Source organism: Vicia villosa, unplaced genomic scaffold, assembly GCF_029867415.1.
Source record: "Vicia villosa cultivar HV-30 ecotype Madison, WI unplaced genomic scaffold, Vvil1.0 ctg.001344F_1_1, whole genome shotgun sequence".
NCBI classification, from domain to species: Eukaryota; Viridiplantae; Streptophyta; class Magnoliopsida; order Fabales; family Fabaceae; genus Vicia; species Vicia villosa.
The window spans coordinates 180,503-206,141 of record NW_026705585.1 but is presented as its reverse complement, the minus strand read 5'-3'; the positions used below and the strand labels follow the sequence as shown (position 1 = coordinate 206,141).

Sequence of the window (25,639 nt, the reverse complement as noted above, 5' to 3'; positions counted from 1 at the left end):
GATAAAAGCGAAACTGAAATAAGAAACATTTCCATAAAATTGAGGAGGTGAAAAAGAAAGAATATAAGAGAGTAGAGATTAGAGAAGAAGAGAAAAGATGTATGTGGCAAAGAATGCGCAATAATTTTATTAGAGATTTGAGAATATCAGGACTGAAATCATATGTGTAATGATGAGAAAAATTTTGAAATCATAAGACTAATGTATAATAGATTTAAGTTTGGGTTGAATGTGAGTTAAGTAAAAGTTAGGTTGTAACATAATGCGAGTTGATTCGGTTTACAAAATACAAACCGCAAATCGAACCGTGCAGTTTTGTTAAAAGATGACCTCAATAAATCCAAATCAAATACGATTTTTTGCGGTTTCGATTTAGTTTACTTTGTGATTTTCTATTGGGTTGGTTTGGTTTTGAACACCCATCAAAAACACTAAGATTGAAATAGCATAGCATGTATTCTGAAAAAAGAAAAAACACATTTGAGGACCTGCACCTTGAAGCTTTTCCCTTTACAGTTTGTGACTATCCTGGACACCTAACCAAGTTTATTTCTTGACAGTATTTTCTTTCTTTTATTTTAAATAAATCCTAAATTTCATTTCCACCAAAAACATAATGTACCTAAACACCATAACACATTAGTAAATTCTTTAAAAAAACAAAAAATGCTTTTTCTATGATAAAATTTTTAAACTTCTTACATTTTAATCCATACTAACTTGAATGAAAAAGAAATCAAATCACAAAATAAACATTAATATATGATATTTTTATTAAAAACATAATGCCCCATCATCGTGTATGTATAGGATAAAATATGATGACACCTCATTTTGTACAAGTTGAGTTTTACCTAAGATATATATTACGAAATTAATAATACTTAATTGAAACAATAACAAACAAAAAGTATATTAAAAAATCGTTTAATAATTTTATTTAAAAACATAAAATAATTTGTGAAAAAAATAAAATAGATAGACACTCATGCACTTATAGCCTGTTTGAATTGGCGGTAGGATTCACAATATCGCAATGAAAATTCACAGTAGACCAAAAGCTACCTTTTGTAGCTTCTCCAAATCGCGATGGGAGAGGAAGAAAAGTGCGTTTGCAGCAAACGCCAATCCAAAAAGAGCTACTTTGTATGTTTAGCACATGAGTAAATGACATAACAGGCAGATGAAAAAAAAATAAATTCATAAAATTAAATTTCAGAGAAACTTCCGCTTCTTGGTAGTGTTCATGTATGGTCTCAAGACCCATTCTGTTTGAGCTTCAGCTTGATCCACTATTCCCAATTTTATCTGCAAAAAGTTTCAGAAACATGAAGGACGGGAGGACGGGTTTTTGGTAACCAATCTTAGGAATAAGATTGGAGATTAATGTAAACCAGTAAATGCAAAAACTTCTGATATAGTGGAAACATGTTAGATAAGAACTAATAGTGAACTTAATTTCAACACAAACCTGATATAGTCGCAGTTCAAACCGTGGACCAATTTCCTTCAATTCGACAGAGTTAGGACCCGCAAGTTTTTGATATATATGATGCCTATATGGCAGCAGACAGGGTATTTTAAATGAGAAGGAAACGAGTAAATGTAACTGTAAAGAAGGCTTAATGCATAAAACAGATAAATGTAACCAACCTGAAACTGATATAGTCTGAATTGTTGGAAAAAGAGACAATACGCTTTGCGTCAGGTTTTGGCTCCGGAAACAGATGCTTTAGAATATTGGAAGTCCTTTCACCTAACTGTTTCAGGACCAAAAGAAATGTCATTAGCAGTCAGCCCTATAGATGGTCATAACTGTTTACTTTATAATATTTTCAAATTAAGTGTTCCCAATGTTCTAGGGATTCTCTACATTACATCATAATAAAACCTATATCGGACAATTTTACATAGATAATAAAGCTCGTACCGAAGTTGAGAAATTATTAAGTATAATTTTTGGATAAGCCCCCGACATGGCTCCAAGAGCTTTTTTGTCTTTAATTTCATGTCTTGTAACCTTCAAGAAACAACAAATTAACATAGAGTCTCCTAAATTATACACATATAAATCTATATAGTTAACATTAAGACCGAAACTTACCACATTGACTAAACTAAAACATGCAGTTGGGCCAAATGGTAGATGGTAAAGAGTTAAACCAGCAGGCACGCCACGGTGTTCATGAACCAATATTACATCTGTATAGTCGTGCGACCGACAAGCATCTATAATCTCTGAAATAGCCTGACCACCACGGTTTATTCGTTGAGCATTGGGAAAGACAGTACTCAACTCCGTTACAAACTGTTTAAGAGGAGCGCTTGGATCCCTTGATGTGGTGAGCATGATTTTAGGATCTTTCTCAGCCGCAAATGCATACTCATCATCAATGTGAGTTATTGGAACTGAACTCAATAGAGCACCAAGTATTAAAATTAAAACCCTAAACTCACGAACACAGACAAACTTGTAAAGTAAAAAACAGAGAAATTCAGTACCAGTTGTGTTTTCATCTTCGAGATCAATTTGACGACGAAGTGCCGTCTCCTCTTTTCGAAGCTCAGTAGGTATAGGTTTACCTTCTGCAAAAGGTAACAAAAAACAAAGAAAATCAACAAAACAAATTTGAAAAAAAAAAGTAAAAAAAACTGATGAATGAAAAACCTTCAAGAGCTTCTCTGATTTTGCGCTTCTTCTCATAAAGGAGACGCTCCTTTCCTTCTAAGCTTTTTCTATACAAATACTCTCTCCGCAAACGGATGTTTCTTCGCAACATTGAGAACAACAGAACAATTATGGCGGTAAGGGTTCGGCAGGGAAGGATGCCTCTGCTATATGGCTTTTCTGTTTATTTAAAAAGTACTTGGTTTTCTTTATATATAAAGGTTTTCTTTTCATCCAACTGGTCTAGGATAGAGATCAAATGTTAGATTTAATCCAACGGTCAAGAATTGCACAGGAGAAATAATAGGCTTTTCCAAAATAATCTATCAAATAAATTTATTTTCTATTAAATTGATTCATCTGTTATTTGTTAAATTGATTCTGTTACTATAACCTAAAAATCTCAACAAAATATTTGATACAACGATATTATTAATTTATTCAAATCCTTAATTTTTTATTTATTTGATATTAAAGTAATCCATTTTTATATCCTCTAATAAAAAAAATATTATGATGCAGATGGTACTCTTTTAGTTATAGTTGGCATTGGAGATATCCAAATAAGTCATTATATAATCCTAAAAAGGATCTTCTATGTTCCAAAACTATCTATGAACCTTGTTTCCATACAAAAACTTACAAACAATTTAATCTTGTAATGTGACTTTTCATAAGGATTGTTGTATATCTCAGGATAAGGAGTCGGGAAAAATAATTGGACGTGCTAGAGAAAGGAATGACTTTTACTTGAAGAATCAAGTCAATGTACAAATTAAGTTCCACTTGTCCCACTCATTTATGTCAGAGTCAATATTCTCTCAAAAGAAAAAAGTTTTTCTTTTTCATTGTCGATTATGTCATCCTTCTTTTGAAGTCACAAAAGTTTTATTTACATCTTTATTCAATAAGGTAGATATTGAAAGTCTTCGAATTCTGATGTGTGTGATTTTACTAAACATAAGTGTTTATAAAAAATTAGTAAAATCAAGTTTAAAAAACAATATATTTTAAAAATGTATTTTTATTTTTTGTGAAAACATTATAATGTTTAGAGCATTCTTTTTCATTGAGGTTGGAAAAAAATCATTCATTTAAAATGAGTTTTAGTGAGTGGTAGTTCATATAACCTCAAGAATTCTCTCAACGCTATGTAAATTGAGAATATAAAATTGAAATTTAAAATAAAAATTTATATCTTATTAAAATTATATGTAAAAAAGTATCTCATACTACTTTAGCTAAAGTGTATATTATAAACTGCAATTTTAATGGTTAAAATGTGTGAAAGAATTTTAAGAGGCAAATGTATTTCTAAAGATCAATAAAAATATGTGCATAATACTAAAATAGTGAATCAGCTAATAAATTCAACCATGTCATTGCATTTGACAACTAAAACCAACAAATACACTGATTTTAGGAAAACAATAGAACAAGGGTGAGTAACGAGTGCTAAAATTTCAAAGGTTGTCCAAGCACCATCATATCCATGACTATCCATTGATTTGGGAAATCAGCAATAGAATAGATTAACGAATGCTAAAATTTCAGTATCATGGGTATATATGACTTGATTATCAAAAGCTGTCCATCAACAGCATATCCATAACTCTTAAAATCAATATTTTACATTACAAATCACATCATCACATGTAAATTGAGTTTTTGGGTTCTCAAATGTTAGTTACGATGAAAATATGTGAAGAAATAAAGTTGAAGGTGTTTGATGTGAATTATAGTGTTGTGGGACGTGTGATTACAAATCACACCGCAATTGCGGTTTTGATGCGGATGCGGAGGCTACCGCATCAACAATATTGCGGCTGCAATTGCGGTTGCGGACAGCAATTTAAAACGATGCTAGTCACAGACATATTGTATGAACAATCACTCATTCCGATTTCTTTTCTGTCTTTTCCTTCTTTCCAGCCCTTTTTACATCATCATCTTTAGGTAGTTTATTTTCACAGGACATATCTTCAGTATGCTGTAAAATTTGGAAAGAAAAAATAAGTTAGCAACAATTAGAATGTCCAAGTAATAGAAAATTAAATTGTTGATTGATATCACACAGGTTTTGGACAGATTGTAAGGAGAAAGTGCATTTTTGGAACTAAAGTGTGTATGCCTATTGAGTGATAAGGAACAGATGCTAGCAAGACAAACAACTTGCTTCCATTGTAATAGCCAACATAGCATCAACCAAAAAATAGATTAAATAGTGTTAAATGAAGTACCTCAACCTCCTTTGTAATTTCAATTTGGCTTGAAACAGAATCAGCAGGATTACTAACTTGCACTTTAGGAGCTCTTTTCACATCATCAAAGTTATTCTGAAATAACCAAAATTACATAGACAATGTACTATAACCTAGGGGTGTTCATTGTTTAAGAACTGCACTGAACTGAACCAAATTAATGGTTCGGTTCAGTTTTTGAAAACCATTTTAATAAAAAATCAATTAAATGGTTTTCCCCCCTTTTAATTTTTTTTTTTTATCTCCCCCTTATAAAACATAGATTCCATTTTCGCATATTGAATCTGGTTATGTGGCAGCCACGTGGCTTTTTTTATATTTTTTAATTATGGTTTAAATGCCATGATATTGAATCTGGTTATGTGACAGCCACGTGGCTTTTTTTATATTTTTTTAATTATGGTATAAATCACGCTGGCACTTTGTGGAAAAATTAAATTGCACTTTTTCAAAGATGGGAATCGAACCCATGTATATAAATTGCATGAAATGGGCATTTTCACTAGGCCAACTTGACTATTATATTACTTCACGGAACTGAAACAATTTTATTAAATATTTTGAAATTTTTTGACATATATTTTGGTATCAATGTTTTAGTATATTAACTATATATTATATATAGTATATCAACGTTTTATATATATTAGTATAATATATTAATTATATATTTTAACAGCATATTTTGTTTATATAAGGTTATATATTAACGGTAAATCTTATATATAATAAAAGGTTATATATTAACGGTAAATCTTATATATAATAAACACTTTATAAAATAATAAACGTATATATAAAAAAATAATTATAATTTTGAACAATAATTAATATAAAATAATAAACGTATATATAAAAAAATAAATTTAATTTTGGACAATAAATTTTAATAGTATAATATACTAACTATATATATATTAACAGTATATTAAAAAATAAAATTTTATATATATGTTATATATATAAAATGTTATATATTAAAAGTAAAAAAAATAAAATGTTATATATGTTATATATATAAAATATTATCTATTAACAGTAAAAAAAATTAAATGTTATATATATAAAATGTTATATAATATGTGTTAATGTTATATATATATATATATATATATATATATATATATATATATATATATATATATATATATATATATATATATATATATATATATATATATATATATATATATATATATATATATATATATATATATATATATATATATATATATATATATATATATATATATATGTTAAAACGTTAAGGTTTTAATAATATATATTAACTGTAAAAAATGTTAGTTTATAATATACATTAACATGTAAAAAAAGTTTGTATAACTAATATAAATTAATATTGCTCAATTTTTTTAGAAATTTATAAATTTGAGAAGTTAATATATTATATAAAAAAATAATATTAACAATAATTAACTTAAAATGATTTAACAATAATGTTAGTATAAAAAATTAATATTAAAAAAACTGTTAGTATGCAATATGTATATAATATGTATAATAGTTGTATAAAGTTTTTTAACATTTTTAACGTTTTACAAATTAATATATTAAGTTTGAAACAATAAGAATCAACAAAAACGAAATAGCTCAGTTGGTTGCTGGTTTACTTGGTTACCTATTAGTACCAGGTTCGTTGGATAAACTTCTTTGTGGGGAATCCATTTTCATATGATTACTTTAAAGTAAACAAACATTTCCTGTTTCAATTATCGTTAATCAATTAATTGATTGTAATTTTATAAATTTTAAATGTAATATAAATTGAACTTAATTAAAATGCAGTGTAAATGAATTTTACATCGATGAATTACCGTGAATAGTAATTAATTTTTATATTATGTTATTTTTAATTAACATTTTTTTTATGTTGTACACGTAACTAAAAGTATTTTATAAATTTTTGAAAAAAATAATTAAAAATAACATTTCTTTTTAGTTCCTGAAGAAAAAAATATTTATATTTTTTCTTTTGTACATTCCGAATAAAAAAACTCAAAATTTTATAATTTTCTTGTTTTTTTTATAATTTAGAAAAAAAATATTTTTAAATTTAATTTTTAAAAAAGTTCATTTTTTGATTAAAAAAATATTTATGTTATTTTTTAAAAACAATTAGTTAAACAGTTTAAATTGGTCTTTAACTTAAATATGGTTAATTGAATTGTTTATAATATGTGGTTCAGCTCATTAACCATTTAAATAGTTCAAGTTTTTTGTGGTTCAATACAATTCAGTTTCAGAATATGGTTTGCACACCCCTACTATGAACTAAAGAAACAGAAAGTACAGCCACATAAACACATTACAGTGAAATAGATAGCCACCTTAATAATACGCTTTCTGATCATTTTTTCAATCGACTCCTCTGAGTTGAATACAGGAACACGTTCTACAACATTCTCAAACTCAAAATCTTCAGAGTCAACCTCTGGAGCCTAGTAAATCACCATAGTAACAAAATAAACATTAATAACAAAATAAAGCACGATAGTAAATCATCAAATTTGTTAAACACTCAGTAAATGGATAATTAATTGTACCATCCCTTTCACGCGCCGAAAGATTCTATTCTCGTATCTCGGTGGAACACCATCTTTTTTTATATTTTTAGTCTAAAAATCATGAAAAAAAAAAGATTTACAAAGATTTTGTTCATATTTCTAAATATTGTATAATTGTATAGTTTAGGAAAGAATCAACATCATTAGTTAAATATTTCAAAAATCAAAATCAAATTATATTTGATTTAGAGTTATGATTTATTAATTAATTAATTGATTCTTTTAATATTTTTGTTAACCTAATTTTTATGTATAAATAGCACTAGGTTCTATACATTTAAAAAAAAGACTAACAATTCTAACCCTTATTCTCTCTCTCTCTCCTCACAAATACAAAAAATATGTTCTCCTACTTCTCCTTCTTCAGGGTTTCAATTCCAGTTGCAGCAGAGTGATAAATTTTCAAGCCTATCAGCCGAATTCTGAAACTACTGTTTCGATTCGCTCTGAATTTTTTCCAAAAGTTCATAAAAAAATCGAGGAACAACACTCCTTTAGAATAGAATTCTAAAGGATTTCGACGCTCAAAATCGCAAATTCCTCGTTTTTCTATTTTATTTGATTTAATTTCTATTTTCATATTTTCAAAAATATCTAAAAAAAATTGTAGTTTCGTGTTCTTATTTTATTTGATTTATAATCAGGTTTTTATATTTTTTAATTTTATTTTAATCACTTTTCTATTTTTCCATTTGTTTTCTTAACCGTAACCTTGCGTTGGTTTATGAACAGGTTTTCTATGGATTGACCAAGTGGATGGTACCCGAATTGCTTTTTTGGCCAAAAACCTTTTGGTATTTGGTCAGGTTATTCATATTTGGCCAAAAACCTTTTGGTATTTGACCAAATATAAGTTATTCGTAATTTTGTCCATAATTTAATTTTCTAAACCCCAATTCTTTTCTTGTGTTATTATTATTATCACTATTATTATTATTATTATTATTATTATTATTATTATTATTATTATTTTTATTATTATTATCTTCATTATTAACATTATTACTATCCTTTTTTGTAGGTACTTCCTTTGGGCATTAACCTTGTTTTGGCCGAACAACTTTGCTGGCCACTTTCTCATCATGCACACTCAAGGATGCACCACACGAGATCAGAGCTAAGTATTTTCCAATTTTTTTTATTTTAATTACACAACTCTCTATTTGTGTTTCTTTCTTCTTTTATTTATTATTATTATTTGTTTTTTTTAAAAAACTTAGATAGTTTAAACAAATTATTTTTTGTTCAAAAATACTTTATAATTATTCTTTTTAATCAAAGATTCGATTTTTTTTGTTATTTTCATAATATTAAAATAATTGTTTTTGAACAATAAAAACTTTTGTTTGCCTTATGTCATATGTCTTGCCTTATTTATTCTATTAACTGTGGTTAACTTGTTCCCCATTTGGGGTTTTGCCTGTTCATTTGTTTGCCTAAATTATTATTATTTTAATTTTTGATCTGCCACGCTATAATTGTTGAGGTATTTAATGCACTAACATTTTTCTTCTTCGTGGCTAACTTTCAGGAGTAACCAAAATTCTTCAGCCACGCGCCATCAGATCCAAAAGCTAAGTCCCTGAGTTTATTATTATTTATTTATTCTTTTTTTGCCTTACAAAATAAATTAGGGTTTATTTTCTGTTTATTCTTCCTTTTCCAATTTTCAGGGTCAGCCAACCAGTCAAAGCTCGAATGTTCGGTAACCCTTTATTTTCTTTTAATTATTACTTGTGTCAGACCTATTGCATTATTGATCCGCTGGCTTCTTTCTCCCTTTCCCCCGCTAGTTTCTCTTTCCCCTTCCCCATGTTAATTGATGTGGTTAGTAATTTTAGGGAGTGTAACTTTGAACTGAATTAGAGTCATTTAATTATAAGATAATTTCTGAATTAATCACATGATTATTGCACCCACGCACCTTTTTTGGTAACCTCTCTTGCTGCCTGTTGTCTGTTGCCTTGTTGCCTTGTGTTTTTTGCAGAATAGCCATGTCCCTCGAATACGAGGATACCTCAGCCATGTTGCCTAGACTAATGCAAAGATCATAAGTCCCTAATGATGCTGCCTTCGATACCCTAATTATGATCTCGTCCCTCGGAAGTTGCCTACGAAAGGCTGAGGTGTCCTCTGGTTGCCTAACGAATAAGGCTATTCTGATCCTTCCCTTAGACTACCTGCCTCTCTGTGGCATGGGACAGTCTTATGGCGAACGATACTTCGATGACCCGTTAACATCCAAACGAAAGGCTTCCTGCCCTCTTATGGCATGAATAGACCCTTTCACCCTGAAAGGCTAAAAGACTTGATTTTCTACATTATTAAGGTAATTGCTCCTAATTGCCTTGCTCTGGCTTAAATCTTCTTTTCTACCCTTTTCTCAAAAATACTTTCAAAAAGCTACGCTTATTTACAAGCTAAAGTATTATTTCATTTCTACACTTTTTTCCTTCCAAACGAGCAAAGCAATTAAGAGCCTGTGGATAACCATGGATGCAAAGGGTGCCTTACACCTTCCCTTTGCATAAATTACCCCCCGTACTCAGTTTCTTTTTAAAAAGGTTTTTCCTGTTCTTTTAGCCTTTCTATTAATTTGGATAAAATAAAAGTCGGTGGCGACTCTTGCTATCCGCGACATTTCGATTATATAAAAGTCAGTTCACCGTATTACAGAACTAGCGACTCTGCTGGGGATGCTTTCGAATTAAAAGAGGGGTTACCTTAAAGCTTAGGATTCACTTTAAAATTGTTTGATTTGTTTGCTTTATTTTTTAAAGGCTATTTTGGGAATATTACTTGTGTGAAAGATCCTAACCCAGATCTGAGTACCTTAGGTAAATGGCTTGAGACCAAGGAGACTGCACAACGTATACTGATGTGGTTGATATGGTGGCCATCGTTAGTGCGACACATTAGTTTGTCCTAGTGTTCCTTGGGATCCGACTTGAGGAAACACTTGGCTGCTGCGTGGTGTCATTAAGCACTAATTTGCCCTTAGAACCCTAGTTGAACTTGACTTTGGCCTACTAGAAAGTAGCGAGGTGGCTGGCTTTGGTTCCGACTGAAGTTGGTTGATACTCGAAGCTACACTCATATGGACTGGACTTTCAGGACCTTCTCGGTTGGTGATTCAATTGCCGAACTGAGATAAGCGCCTTCGAGAAAGGTCAATGATATGAGCTCCCTAGAACCCGATCTTTATATAGGACAGGTTGAACCAACTAAACTTCAGTGGGGAGGGTACTTACCTACGAACTTCATACAAGCCTCGAAACCTAAGGGCACTTGTGTGACTTGTTTGCGTTTGCTATTAACCTTTTTGTCCTCGCAGGTTTGGTTAAAGGACTTATTTGCCCTCACTATTCCATGCTTGCTTAATGAGCTACATTCGCATAACATACTAACCTTTGTTTCCTTGCAGGTTTTGTTAAAGGACTTGTTTGCCCTCACTATTCCACGTTGTGCCTAATGAGTTGCATTTGCATAACACACTAACCTTTGTTTCCTGGCAGGTTTTGTTAAAGGACTTGTTTGCCCTTACCATCTCACGCTGTGCTTAATGAACTGCATTCACATAACATTCATGACATCATGACATCATAAGCATAACATGATTTAACTAACCCTTTCCAGGATCTTAGGAATTTAGGGCGCACAATTTCAGGTGCTCTTATCAAGGACTGAACTCTTATCTAGGGGCAAGGGGATTTATTTTCCTATGGCCACACATCTTCCAATTCAAAGACACAACACCTATCAAGGGGCAAGAGGATTCATCTTCCTCTAGCCATATGCCTTCAAATTCAGAAGTACAAGTAGCCCGAATCAGAGGCTATGACCCACTGGATATGGTGAGCTTGATTCTCAAAGAAAGACATTCAAAGACAAAAGTCTGAATTCTTCAGACAAAGACGCGACCAAACCATTTTCTAATGTTGCTAACTAAATTCCTAAAGATCCTTGAAAAGATTGCATTTGCATTCATAACATCACATAAAACTAACTTTTCCTTTCAGGTCGACCAATTGGTCAGAAAAATACTATCAACAAATCAATCCTAATCAGATGAACATTCTGGAAGCTTGACCCCCATACTTCTGAAACATTCCAATCAGATATACATTCCGGAAGCTCGAACCCCAGACATTTTGAAACATTCTTATTAAATACACATTCCGGAAGCTCGAACCTCGGATACTCTGAATCTCTACACCAGTTCTACAACAACGACGCAAGCCAGATGCACCTAAGAGTCAATTCACCAAAATAAATATGTCGTCGGCTCAAACATTACAACATCTGTTGAAGATCAGATTGATTACTCCGAGGGATGCTCCTAAGAATTCTAACACCTCTGGCTATAAACTCAATGCGAGGTGCGCGTACCATTCCAACATTCCTGGACATTATCCGAACAATTGCTGGACATTGAAGAATAAGATTCAAGATCTGATCGATGACGGGGAAATCAAATTCAACCCTCCCGAAACTCCTGTGGTGATCACCGCTCCTATGCCTAGTCATGCCAAGACTGATTGACGTCTAGACGGACGAACTTTTGGATCATTAGATATACTTTCATTTGCAAGTATCTTTTTTGTTTGTTTAAACATTTGGATCATGATAGACATTATCATCATCAGTGCATTGCATATGGTTGTCTTGAATAAATTATTTCGCTATCACTCATTTTAAATTATGTCTTTACTTTGCATGTGTTTTGTGATATTCAACTTCTGCTAAGCTGTAAGCCTTTTAAGAGAGAATGACGAAAACGATACCGCAACCTCATACAGTATGCTTTTGAGCGGACTATGCTGATGATGTACATGCATTGTTTCAATTCCTAAATAGTGGAGATATAAGGATGTTAATCCCTTGTCAACCCCTTTGAGCCTAAGAAGTAGAAGTTTCTTTCTTGTACTAATTAAAACCCTTGATCATAACCTGGGGCAGGGTAGTTCTCAGTTAATTTGGATGTACATTCTATTTTAAGAGAATCATTCAGTACACCTTTCAACAAATGTTTCAATCACAAGCGTTCATCCGCACACATCAAAGAAGTGTTGGAGATGTCAATCAAAAGCCAATGATGGTTCATCAATCATTAAGCAAGGCAGTCAATATCTTTCAAAAAAAATGAAAAAACATATATACAAAGAAAAAGCAGTCAAGTCAAAACCTATGAAGGAGACTTAGTAGAAAATCAAGGCATCCCGCTGACTGTAAGCTCAAAATAGACAGTTCAGGCAAAAGTTAGGGATATCAAAAAGATGAAAAAAGAGAAGTCAATAAATTCCTGAACAACACAATGTTGTGACTACCAAAAGGAAGAAGTGACTGCCATCTTAGAAGTTATCTTTGCTTGTGAACCATCATCATTATCAAAGATGCAAATCCAAAAGTCTCTTGGAACCTGAATGCATAAGTTGAATTAATTGAGCTTAGGATTGAAGATCATCACGAAGAGGGGTGGGTACAAATAAACTTTGAGCCTTTATCATTTGTTTCTTAAACCATGAACCAAGCCACGTTACAACCCTTGAAAGTCCTAATTGAAGCATGGTTAGTTCGAAAGCATACTGTCACCAAAAAGGTATCCTGACTCCTTAAGGTTTACTAAAATGCTGAGTCGATATTTCGCTTCTACAAAAATAGCATGTTTTTACAAATATCACGCTTTTACATCTCTTGTTTTAATGTTTTTTCGAAAACTCAAGACAGACGTATGCGTTGCATCTCATGAATTCATTCTTAAACATATTCTGCTACACAATTTCAAATGTTAGCATCAGAGTGAATTTACACAGGGTATGGCTAATGACTCAAAGTTATCCCGACCAACACAGATTACTCCAAGAAGCAATATCTCCTACATATACAAGGGGCATGAAACGTTTTGCCCAATCAATCTGGGGCTAATCAGGTCAAGATTCAAAGCATCTCTCAAGAATGCCAAACAATCAGGGGCGTGCACCCAAGTGGGTCCGAAGCTACTACCCGATCAGTCAGGGGCATCATCCGAAGTTTACAATTACTAGGGGCATGTCGCCCATAGTACACACCTCATAAAGTCCTCGCGAGGCAAATCTTTCTAAAGTTCCTACTAGCAGGGGCAAATCTATGCAAGTCCAGTTAGACATCTTGATCAAAACTCAGTGGTGTGTCCTAATCAAATCCAGGAATGGTAGTTACTATAATACTGGGGGAACTTTCAAGACACCCATGTATCCCCACAGAGCCGGGTTCACAAGATCATATCCCCATAGAGTAATCATCTTCAAATGTTCTCATCCCAACAAAAGACATAGCTCCTCAACAGAGTTCACATCTTCAACACTACCGGTTCTCCAACACTTGGCTCTTCTCCAACATGGTTTACTAATATCTTTTATTCCCAATCAGGGTACGTCAAGTTGCTGATCATCCCCAAGCAGAAATCATAAATCCCCAACCAAGCATCTCCAAGATAAGATCAACAAACAGAAAACTCCATCTTCTCAATCAAGATGTGTCAAAAAGCATAAATCATAGTCATACGATCATATGTCATAAACATATTCATACATTGCATACATTACCTCATATTGAATTCATACATAACACGGAAGTTTCTCATTTATTTTGAGAGACTCGTTGCATAATACATGCATCATGACATTGCATAAAGACTAACTTTACCTTTTGCAGAATACAAGTACAAGCAGATGAACAAAATCTCCAATTTTCAAAGATCTAATTCAGTTACTATGAACGGTACTGACACGATCGACTCTCAGAGATCTAATTCCATCATCACGAACGGTGTGGACACGATCAATTACCTCATCGGTCTAATTCAGTTACTACGAACGGTACTGACACGACAAGAGATCTAATTCTATCATCACGAATGGTGTAGACACGATCATCTTTCCAAGATCTAATTCAGTTGCTACGAACGGTACTGACACGATCAACCTTTAAGGATCTAATTCTATCATCATAAACGGTATAGACACGATCATCTTTCCAAGATCTAATTCAGGTATTACGAACAGTACTGACACGATCAACATTCGAAGATCCAATTCTGTCATCACGAACGGTGTAGACACGGTCATCCTTCCCAAGTCTAATTCAGTTACTACGAACGGTGCTGACACGATCAATCTCCAACGAACACTTCTCAACATACTAAGCTCAGATTCAGCCTAACGCACGGCCTTCTAGACATCTACGGATGCAAATTGGATTTAGTCAAATGCACGACTCGTCCTTCGACCTAACGCACGGTTTTCCAGACATCAACGGATGCAAATTGGATCTGATCTGACGTACGACACATCCTTCAGCCTAACGCACAGTTTTCAAGATATCTGTTGATGCAAAATAGACCCAGTCTAACATACGACTCAACCTAAGTCTATCTCTCAGAAACGGTCTGACGTACGACGTATTCTGACTCTCAAGCCCATCTCAATCATACATCTTCTCCAAACACCTGGATGGCATCTTCAAGCCCATCTCCGACAAAGGCAAATTTCTTGGTATTCTAGTGTTCAATCATCTTCCACCTTCAGATACCGACTGGCATACAAACCACTTTACATCTTCAGGTTTAAGACAATTGAACAGGGGCAGCTGTCATACCCCAAAATTTGCCCTCACATAATTATGAATGTCATTTTATTTCAATTAAGTGACATGACACATCTGGTAAGAATTTGAGGGCAAAAGGTACAAGAGCGAGAGGTCCCGGGTTTAAATCCCGCTTCTAACATTTTTTCTTTTTATTTTTATTTTTAACTATAGTTTTAATATTACTTCCATTCAAATTTAAAATCACAAAAAATCATTTTTTTATCATTTTAACTTTAATTCTCGTACTAATTAAATAGGCATTTTTTAAAATAGTCAATTTTCACTTTTATGTATTTTTTAGTCAAAAAATCACTAAAAATCATAAAATATTTAAAAAAAACAAAAATAGTATTTTTTTTATCATTTAATTATTATTTTCAATTTATTTATTAGGCATTTTTAAAATATTATTTTTTTCATTAAAATCTATATTTTTTTGTATTTTTAGTCTAAAAATCATGAAAAAAAAAAGATTTACAAAGATTTTGTTCATATTTCTAAATATTGTATAATTGTATAGTTTAGGAAAGAATCAACATCATTAGTTAAATATTTCAAAAATCAAAATCAAATTATATTTGATTTAGAGTTATGATTTATTAATTAATTAATTGATTCTTTTAATATTTTTGTTAACCTAATTTTTATGTATAAATAGCACTAGGTTCTACACATTTAAAAAAAAGACTAACAATTCTAACCCTTATTCTCTCTCTCTCTCTCTCTCTCTCTCTCTCTCTCTCTCTCTCTCTCTCTCTCTCTCTCTCTCTCCTCACAAATACAAAAAATATGTTCTCCTACTTCTCCTTCTTCAGGGTTTCAATTTCGGTTGCAGCAGAGTGATAAATTTTCCAGCCTATCAGCTGAATTCTGAAACTACTGTTTCGATTCGCTCTGAATTTTTTCCAGAAGTTCATAAAAAAATCGAGGAACAACAATTCTAAAGGATTTCGACGCTCAAAATCGCAAATTCCTCGTTTTTCTATTTTATTTGATTTAATTTCTATTTTCATATTTTCAAAAATATCTAAAAAAAATTATAGTTTTGTGTTCTTATTTTATTTGATTTATAATCAGGTTTTTATATTTTTTAATTTTATTTTAATCACTTTTCTATTTTTCCATTTGTTTTCTTAACCGTAACCTTGCGTTGGTTGATGAACAGGTTTTCTATGGATTGACCAAGTGGATGGTACCCCAATTGCTTTTTTGGCCAAAAACCTTTTGGTATTTGGTCAAATCAAGGTTATTCATATTTGGCCAAAAACCTTTTGGTATTTGGCCAAATATAGGTTATTCGTAATTTTGTCCATAATTTAATTTTCTAAACCCCAATTCTTTTCTTGTGTTATTATTGTTATTATTATTATCACTATTATTATTATTATTATTATTATTATTATTATTATTATTATTATTATTATTATTATTATTATTATTATCTTCATTATTAACATTATTACTATCCTTTTTTGCAGGTACTTCCTTTGGGCATTAACCTTGTTTAGGCCGAACAACTTTGCTAGCCACTTTCTCATCATGCACACTCAAGGATGCACCACACGAGATCAGAGCTAAGTATTTTCCAATTTTTTTTAATTTTAATTACACAACTCTCTATTTGTGTTTTTTTTCTTCTTTTATTTATTATTATTTGTTTTTTTTAAAAACTTAGATAGTTTAAACAAATTATTTTTTGTTCAAAAATACTTTATAATTATTCTTTTTAATCAAAGATTCGATTTTTTTGTTATTTTCATAATATTAAAATAATTGTTTTTGAACAATAAAAACTTTTGTTTGCCTTATGTCATATGCCTTGCCTTAATTATTCTATTAACTGTGGTTAACTTGTTCCCCATTTGGGGTTTTGCCTGTTCATTTGTTTGCCTAAATTATTATTATTTTAATTTTTGATCTGCCACGTTATAATTGTTGAGGTATTTAATGCACTAACATTTTTCTTCTTCGTGGCTAACTTTCAGGAGTAACCAAAATTCTCCAGCCACGCGCCATCAGATCAAAAAGCTAAGTCCCTGAGTTTATTATTATTTATTTATTCTTTTTTTGCCTTACAAAATAAATTAGGGTTTATTTTCAAATGTCAATGAACTCCTCCTACACTCACCCCTTTCTGTTTATTCTTCCTTTTCCAATTTTCAGGGTCAGCCAACCAGTCAAAGCTCGAATGTTCGGTAACCCTAAAATTCATCTTCTTTATTTTCTTTTAATTATTACTTGTGTCAGACCTATTGCATTATTGATCCGGCTGGCTTCTTTCTCCCTTTCCCCCGCTGGTTTCTCTTTCCCCTTCCCATGTTAATTGATGTGGTTAGTAATTTTAGGGAGTGTAACTTTGAACTGAATTAGAGTCATTTAATTATAAGATAATTTCTGAATTAATCACATGATTGTTGCACCCACACACCTTTTTTGGTAACCTCTCTTGCTGCCTATTGCCTGTTGCCTTGTTGCCTTGTGTTTTTTTGCAGAATAGTCATGTCCCTCGAATACGAGGATACCTCAGCCATGTTGCCTCGACTAATGCAAAGATCATAAGTCCCTAATGATGTTGCCTTCGATACACTAATTATGATCTCGTCCCTCGGAAGTTGCCTACGAAAGGCTGAGGTGTCCTCTGGTTGCCTAACGAATAAGGCTATTCTGATCCTTCCCTTAGACTACCTGTCTCTCTATGGCATGGGACAGTCTTATGGCGAACGATACTTCGATGACCCGTTAACATCCAAACGAAAGGCTTCCTGCCCTCTTATGGCATGAATAGACCCTTTCACCCTGAAAGGCTAAAAGACTTGATTTTCTACATTATTAAGGTAATTGCTCCTAATTGCCTTGCTCTAGCTTAAAGCTTCTTTTCTACCATTTTCTCAAAAATACTTTCAAAAAGGTACGCTTATTTACAAGCTAAAGTCTTATTTCATTTCTACACTTTTTTCCTTCCAAACGAGCAAAGCAATTAAGAGCCCGTGGATAACCATGGATGCAAAGGGTGCCTTACACCTTCCCTTTGCATAAATTACCCCCCGTACTCAGTTTCTTTTTAAAAAGGTTTTTCCTGTTCTTTTAGCCTTTCTATTAATTTGGATAAAATAAAAGTCGGTGGCGACTTTTGCTATCCGCGACATTTCGATTATATAAAAGTTAGTTCACCGTATTACACACAGGAAAGACTGACACTAAGACTCTGGTCACAACGACCGACTATGCTCCGATACCACTATTGTAACACCCCTCTAATTCCCCCGCGGCAATTAACAAATTAAATCAGAGTAACATGCAATAAGGGTGTCACAATTCATAATAAAATAAACCTCATTCATCTTATGTCATGCATTCACCAAGAACATATAATCATAACTCATAATTAAAATTATCATGTTTACACAGCGACAATAAATCGTCAAGTCAACATCATATCATTAAAATAAATTAAACAAATAGAGTTATCCTCTCAAACTCAAACATCGTGTTCCCAATGTTACATCTATGAGAGCATGAAACCTGACGCTAACTAATACATCGACTTATGAGCTAATCCTCACCAAGTCAAGCCGCTATCCTCATCTGAAAATGACAACAAGTAAGGGTGAGTCTCATCACAATTAACCAATGTTATTGCATCATAAACAACAATATATCATAGTTATATCATAGTTATATCATTCACCCAATCGTTTCATATTCAGACACATCATCATCACACATTCACAATCATCAAGTCATAACATAACATATATTAATCATGTTATAAAAGTCATGCATATGTATGAAACTGACACTATGCATGTGGTACCAACATCATCAATGGGAAAACCCACCGACCGATCTAACCTTATCAAGATACGGCCCTGCCAGTACAATTCCACACAATGGGAATTATACCCCTCACTGAATCCCCACATCATCAGGATTCAGCCCTCAACAATAGTTATGTATGCATGCAAACATATATAAAACATACTTTCATCATCATCATCATTTTATGAGTAACATCATCTTATACTCATTTCATCATCATCATCATTAACAAGCATGTTCATATATACATTAACATCAGTCAATAAAATTATATATCAATTAATCATACAGATTATCTCATTCTACTCATCATAGTCCAAACATCATTCCAAACAGATCATCAGTTCAAAAGTTACGCATCATCAACTTTCAAAATTCACAAACAGCAAAAATCTGCATTTCACGCTGGCCATACGTGTACCAACAGGGCCGAAATTCCACAAACACACACACACCATATGTGTATCATACGCGTATGAACAGAACCACATTTCCACACAAAACGCACACATACGCGTATCACAAGGCCATACACGTACCAATATCTCATCATACATGTACCATACGCGTACCAGTAGAAGGTGCATTTTGGTGCACAATGGGGAGCATACCATACGCGTACCCCCCCACCATATGCGTACCATACGCGTATCATACGTGAATGGGCAGAAGTTCCCAAAACCTGCAACTTACCCATTCGTCTTCCTCGCGAATCCATCTGTTGCAGCCTGCGATTTGGATCTAAAACCATAAATTCCACACTCTTAATAGTATAGGATTCATCTAACATCAATAGTATATGACCCTTTATTCGATTTTACTCATCACAACCTAATTCTACTCAATTTATTAGGGATTCACATTCATTGATTTCAATCTAAGGATGAACACAAAGCAAAATCAGAATACAGAACCTATTGATCTAAACAACATCCCTAGTCAATATTATCATTCATAACATATAATAATAGAGATTAACTGGAGAGTCCCCCTTACCTTAGCCAAGAGTTCTTGATTGGTCTCTCCCTCTTCAGTTCTCCTTTCACGTTCTTCGTGTTCCAACCTTCAGTCTCTCTTTTCACGTTCTGTCCTTTCTTTCCCAATTCTTATTGTTTTATGAAAAATAATATTAAAATTAGTAAAGGCTTTACTACACCACACCTCCTCTTTTTCTAATCTCACACATGGCCCAAATGCCATAAACCATCATCTTTTCCAATATTTTCATAAAATCCATAATAATTCTAATTATTAATCCAATATCCAAATTAAATTGAAATTAAAATTATACGGGTGTTACAAGATTACTCTTCTTACTATGGTTATGAGGATAGTGATGATTCATGAGAGATGGGAAGTAAGGAATATGACAACACGGAGGTGAAGCTTCGTTGCGACGAGGTAAGTTTAACCGAGAATGATGGAGACATTTCAAGGAATGTCGGTAGCAATGGGAAAGCTACTTCTGATGTTGGAAAGGGGGAGGTATTCGGCGCGGTCACAAGAAACATTAATTGCAATAACAATTTTTTGGACAAATATGCATCGGGTAATGTGTGCCCTAGCCTCTCTGATACCATATCAAATGAAACATACAACCATGTTGCTTGATCCATAGCAATTGCAGATACAACAAAAAAAATCGGTGACATGGATACAAAGGTGGGACCCGCTGGGTTATTTGTTGACAGAACCTGGAGGTGATTATTTTGGACCTTTAATTGATGGAAGTGGTATTGGATGTGGGCCTCATGGTTTTTGTGGCCCAAGTAACAACTTAATTTGAAATTTGATTACCAATTCCAACGGAAAAAAACAGAAAACACAAATCATGGATTTGGCTAACAGTGAGGGTACCAATCCACTTACCTTCGATGAGCATTGCAACAAATTGCAGAATTCCAAGAAGATGAGAAAGAAGATGCGGGAAGTTATTAACCTGGGTTTGAAGATGGAAAACTTTAGCTATCCGGTGGAACTTCACTCTTGTCTCAACCAGGAACAGAATCTAATTGCATCAGGTATCAACAATCTCTATGCTAAATATAATTATTTATCTCATGGCATACCTTTATCCTATGATTCCTTATCCCAATATGATATTAGCAACTGTAACCATATAATAGAAAAAGGAGCTTTGGTAAAAGTTTCATAGGGGTTATGGAGGTCTATTAAAAGTCTGGGAGTGTCTAACAATTCTGTTGATTTTGACCCAGTAACCAAAATAGAGGAGATAGAAAGGAGAGATGTAGGAGGAGCCAAGGTTGGGAAGGAGATTGAGAGGAATTACCCATGATAATTCTTTATTATAATATTAGAGGTGGGGGCAGTAGCTCTAAGAGAAAAAAGGCTGGGTTTCCAAAACCATAAAGAAGATATAGATGTTGTTTTTATTCAAGAAACAAAATTGGGAGGATTGGAGTAGGGCATAGTTAAATATTTTTGGGGTTGTAGCAACCTGCCCTAAAAATAAAGACTTAGAGTCGCCACCTATTCTGAAGGGCGAATAGGAAACCCTACGCAGTTTAGAGATCGGGGTAAGTTATTATAATCAGGTTGAGGGAAGGTGTTAGGCACCCTCAACCCTTTCCTATTGGCTTTGAATCTAGGGTAACAGTTTTATGGCTAAAACATTGAGGCTTAATAGCTAAGAAAGTGAATAGGGGAAAAATTGAGATTTTAGGGAGGGGGACTCGCCTTGGTTATCCAAGTGCCTACGTATCTCCTTAGGGAGAATCAGAGTCAACGTAGTTCGGGCACATGATTGTACGCCTTAGAATTTGATATGAAAGTGTTTGAATTGCCTAGGATAAAAATCCGTAGTGTCGTGGTTTAGTGTGTTTTGAATGTTTGTTTGGGCGTACAACCCTGATTTGATATGGTACCGTTAGATGCGGTGACCAATAGATTTGGTCAGTATAGCTAACGGATTATGGGGCATTGCTGATTACTCAGATCGATGGATTGATCGTCGCGGGCAGCAAATTAAATATATTTTAAGTTTTATATATGTTTTTACCTCTCGTTTAATGCGACTAATAGATTTAGTCGGGTCGAGGAGAGAATTAAACTTGAATCGATTATATCATTAATAAATAGATTAAAATCAATTATATTATTAATAAATAAATTAAATGATCAAAAGTTATTTCTCGTCTACTGCGACTAATGGGTTTAGTCGGTTCGAGGAGAAAATTGGATTAAATCATCGATAAAACAAATAATTAAACAATTAAAATTTCACAAAATTAATTATTTAAATGTTGTTTTTAATCTTTGTACAAAGGGGTGTATGTTGCATTGCTATAGTAAACCTGGGTGGTGTAATTAGTATTGGGCTAAGCCCATTAAGGTGCCCACTCTGCATGATTGGGTATGGTGAGGGTGCATGAGCGTAGTGGACATTCAACGCTCTTGGTCATAGGATCTGGCGCATCAATATCCAAGGGCCTGCATGAGTTTTTAGCTGGGGTGTATGGTAAGAGAAGAGGTAAGAGATCAAGGTCTCAACACCAACCAAGTGGCTATCGTGAAGCCACTTGGCGTTAATCTGACGGCTGGGAGATCAACTTCCCCATCCCACTTTCCCCGCCCCCTCTCATTTCTCTCTTATCTTTCTCTCTCTAATCTCCTTCCCTCTCTTCGTTCTCACTTTCTCTCTAGCTCTCTCACTCAAACGCATGAACCTAGAAACAAGAACCCAGCAGAATCCCAAACCCCCACCGGGAACCACCCTAATAACCATCGTCCTTTCCAGTTTTCCGGTTGATATTCAACCGGAAACTTCAAATCTTCAAACATCAAACCCAGAAAACCCCAAAGTGATTAACCCTAAACCCAATTAAACCCAGGTTCATCAAGACAGAAACATGAACATGCAATGATTCACAACCAATCTTAAGCTAAGTCGCGATTAGGTTACCTTGCGTCTTCAATTTCTGGATCGTATTGGCTTCCGATTCCGATCTAATCCCCTTCGTCTTTTGGTGTTCGCAGGTAATCGAAGATGAAGATCTAGAAGTTCAAGACTTCGATCGTGGCGGCGCCGAGACTCCTCAAGTTTCCAGAAAAATCCCCCCCTCATCTGTTTTTTTTTTCGTTTTATAGTCTTAGGTTAGATTTCTAATTAGGAAATGTTAGATTAGTTTCAATTAGGTTTGTTATCAATTCCAGATTGGATTTCTTTGTAATCTATTCAATTTCTTAATAAAGACCAAATTTGATTTTGTTATCTTTGGATTTGATTTCATTTTGTTAATTGATTCACTGAAGATTCTGTTAGATGCTATAATCCATAGGCCTGAGTTTTTTCCAAATAGATCTTAGGGTTTGATTGCATGAGATTGGATTAGGGTTTGTTTGCAGATGGTGAGCGGCGGCGGCGCAAGAGGAAGCTGAAGACGAAAGTGAACAGGATCGGGTTGGGTCCTGGGTTGACCCGGCCCACCTACGCGAACCCGATCCAAGCTCTTGACCCTAATAACTCTGCCTGGCCCAAATCCAACACCCACGTGGCCCATTCACTTCACTTAACTTGTTAATCCACTTAACCTGACTAATAATTAACACCCTCCTAATAATAGAACTAGTTAATAATAGTACTTTTAATAATAATTATTAGTAATATTGGTTAATAAAACAAACTGAAATTAACAATAGTATTTTTAATAAAAAATAACAGTTGAAATTAATAATACTAATAGTCTTGCAGTTAGTGATAATAATATTATTAAAAGTGAAAAATGATAATAAAAATGATTAAATGATAAGAGATAAATGGGCCCAAAACAAAATGGATTTCCCCAAATTTTCCTATCCACACCTCCACTTTATTTTAACCAGTTTACAAGGGCATTTTATAAGAGGGCGAGTTTAATAATAGGTATATTAAACCCTATGGCTCTTAATTTTAACGCCTTTAGTAATTCAGAAGATGCGAATCGCATCGGGTAAATTTTGGGGTATGACAGCTGCCCCTATTTAATTACCTTGGATTGAATGGCGTGAGAATACGCAGGTCTCACGCTTTTCGAATCGAAGAGTTATTAAATAATGGAAGACCCCTAAATTTACCCTGTGCTCGAGTGTGCGAGGAAAGAAGTGTCCTGCTAAAGCCTGAGACTTACATAGCGAGGACTCGCAGTCAGTTGTGTAAAAGATTGTTTTTGTGAATGCATATGTATCATGTGTATGCATATGATCCTGTTGTTTGTACAATGTACATGTGTGAATGCTTATGCATGAAAATGTTGCGTGTATGCACCTGAGTACGCATGTATGATAACTCCAATGTTTTATCTCCTCATCACCCGTTGAATTTGTTTAACCCCTTTGAGATGTTTCGCGAATCCTAGTTCGGATTGTATTTGAGGAGAGATGAGGTAATGTCTTACATAAGACTTCCTGGAGAGGTTTCCTGAATAGGATAGATCATTGACAGATGTGACAGAGACTAGGCTTCAAACAAAGCTCGGGAAGAATTGTCTTAGAGAAGACTGACTGATGAAACTCTTTGAAAGAGCAAGATGTGTCTTAAAAAATATTGGATAAATAGTTGAAGAATATTACCTAAAGAAGTTAAGACAAGTCTTAAACAAGACTACCCAGAAAGGGTAGGGTATGTCTTGAACAAGACTAAACTAGAAAGGCTCCTGAAACGTTTTAAACAAGATTACCTAGAGAGGCTTCTAAAAAGATATGAAACGTCTTAAACAAGACAACCTTGACAGGTTCCTATAAAGGATATGAAACGTCTTAAACAAGATTACCTAGAGAGGCTTCTGAAAAGATATGAAACGTCTTAAACAAGGTTACCTAGAGAGGCTTCTAAAAAGATATGCACGTCTTAAACAAGATTACCCAGAGAGGCTTCTAAAAAGATATGAAACGTCTTAAACAAGACTGACCTAAAAAGATTCCTAGAAAGGATATGAAACTTAAACAAGATTACCTGGAGAAGCTTCTCAAAAGATATGAAATGTCTTAAACAAGATTGACCTGGAAAGGCTCTTAGAAAGATACGAAATGTCTTAAACAAGACGACCTTGACAGGTTCCTATAAAGGATATGAAACGTCTTAAACAAGACTACAAGGTTAACCTAGATACGTCTCAAACAAGACTGACATAGAAAGCCTCCTAGAGAGGACAAAAAAAAGTCTCAGCGAAGGCTAACTAGAAAGGTTGATAAGCGTCTTGGAGAAGATTACCTTGAAAGGTAAGAAATTCTTTGATTGTTTCTGCATTGCCTTTGAAGAAAGGCTCGGAACGAAGCATCGAAATTGTTAAGATTGAATCGTTGAAACGATCGTATTTGCACCGTATTTGGATGATAATATCCTTTTGACTCCAGAGTGACCTGAAAAGGCGAATGTTGGATTTATGCAATGTTATGATGCATGTGTCATGTAATGAGATTCTCAAAATAAATGAGAATTATGTATGTACGACGGCCCCCACTGTAGGTCGTAAATAATACAGGCGTAGGAAGGCTGATTATGCAGCAATGCTCCTTGTGCGATACTAGCGTGATTTCCTCAATATCAGAAATTTTGAGAGACGTCCCATTTGACTTGAAGGAAATATCCTTAGAGGGAACTCGAATATTACCATGTCATGCCATGAACCTGATATGCACTGCCCCGGTATTTGAATTCTTGAAAGATATGCCCCAGTCAATGG

At 33.6% G+C, this 25,639-nt stretch overlaps 1 protein-coding gene across 1 annotated transcript; it reads right to left on the bottom strand.

The window, feature by feature from the left end:
- Positions 1–448: 448 nt before the first annotated feature.
- On the bottom strand, positions 449–2,857 carry LOC131634756 (uncharacterized). The gene is made up of 7 exons (XM_058905381.1): positions 2,669–2,857; positions 2,503–2,586; positions 2,105–2,409; positions 1,931–2,020; positions 1,654–1,760; positions 1,472–1,556; positions 449–1,308 (listed from the first exon to the last, which is right to left on the bottom strand). Exons 1-7 carry the CDS (start codon positions 2,778–2,780, stop codon positions 1,216–1,218), a joined length of 876 nt encoding a protein of 291 aa, XP_058761364.1. The 5' UTR covers positions 2,781–2,857; the 3' UTR covers positions 449–1,215.
- Positions 2,858–25,639: the final 22,782 nt, after the last annotated feature.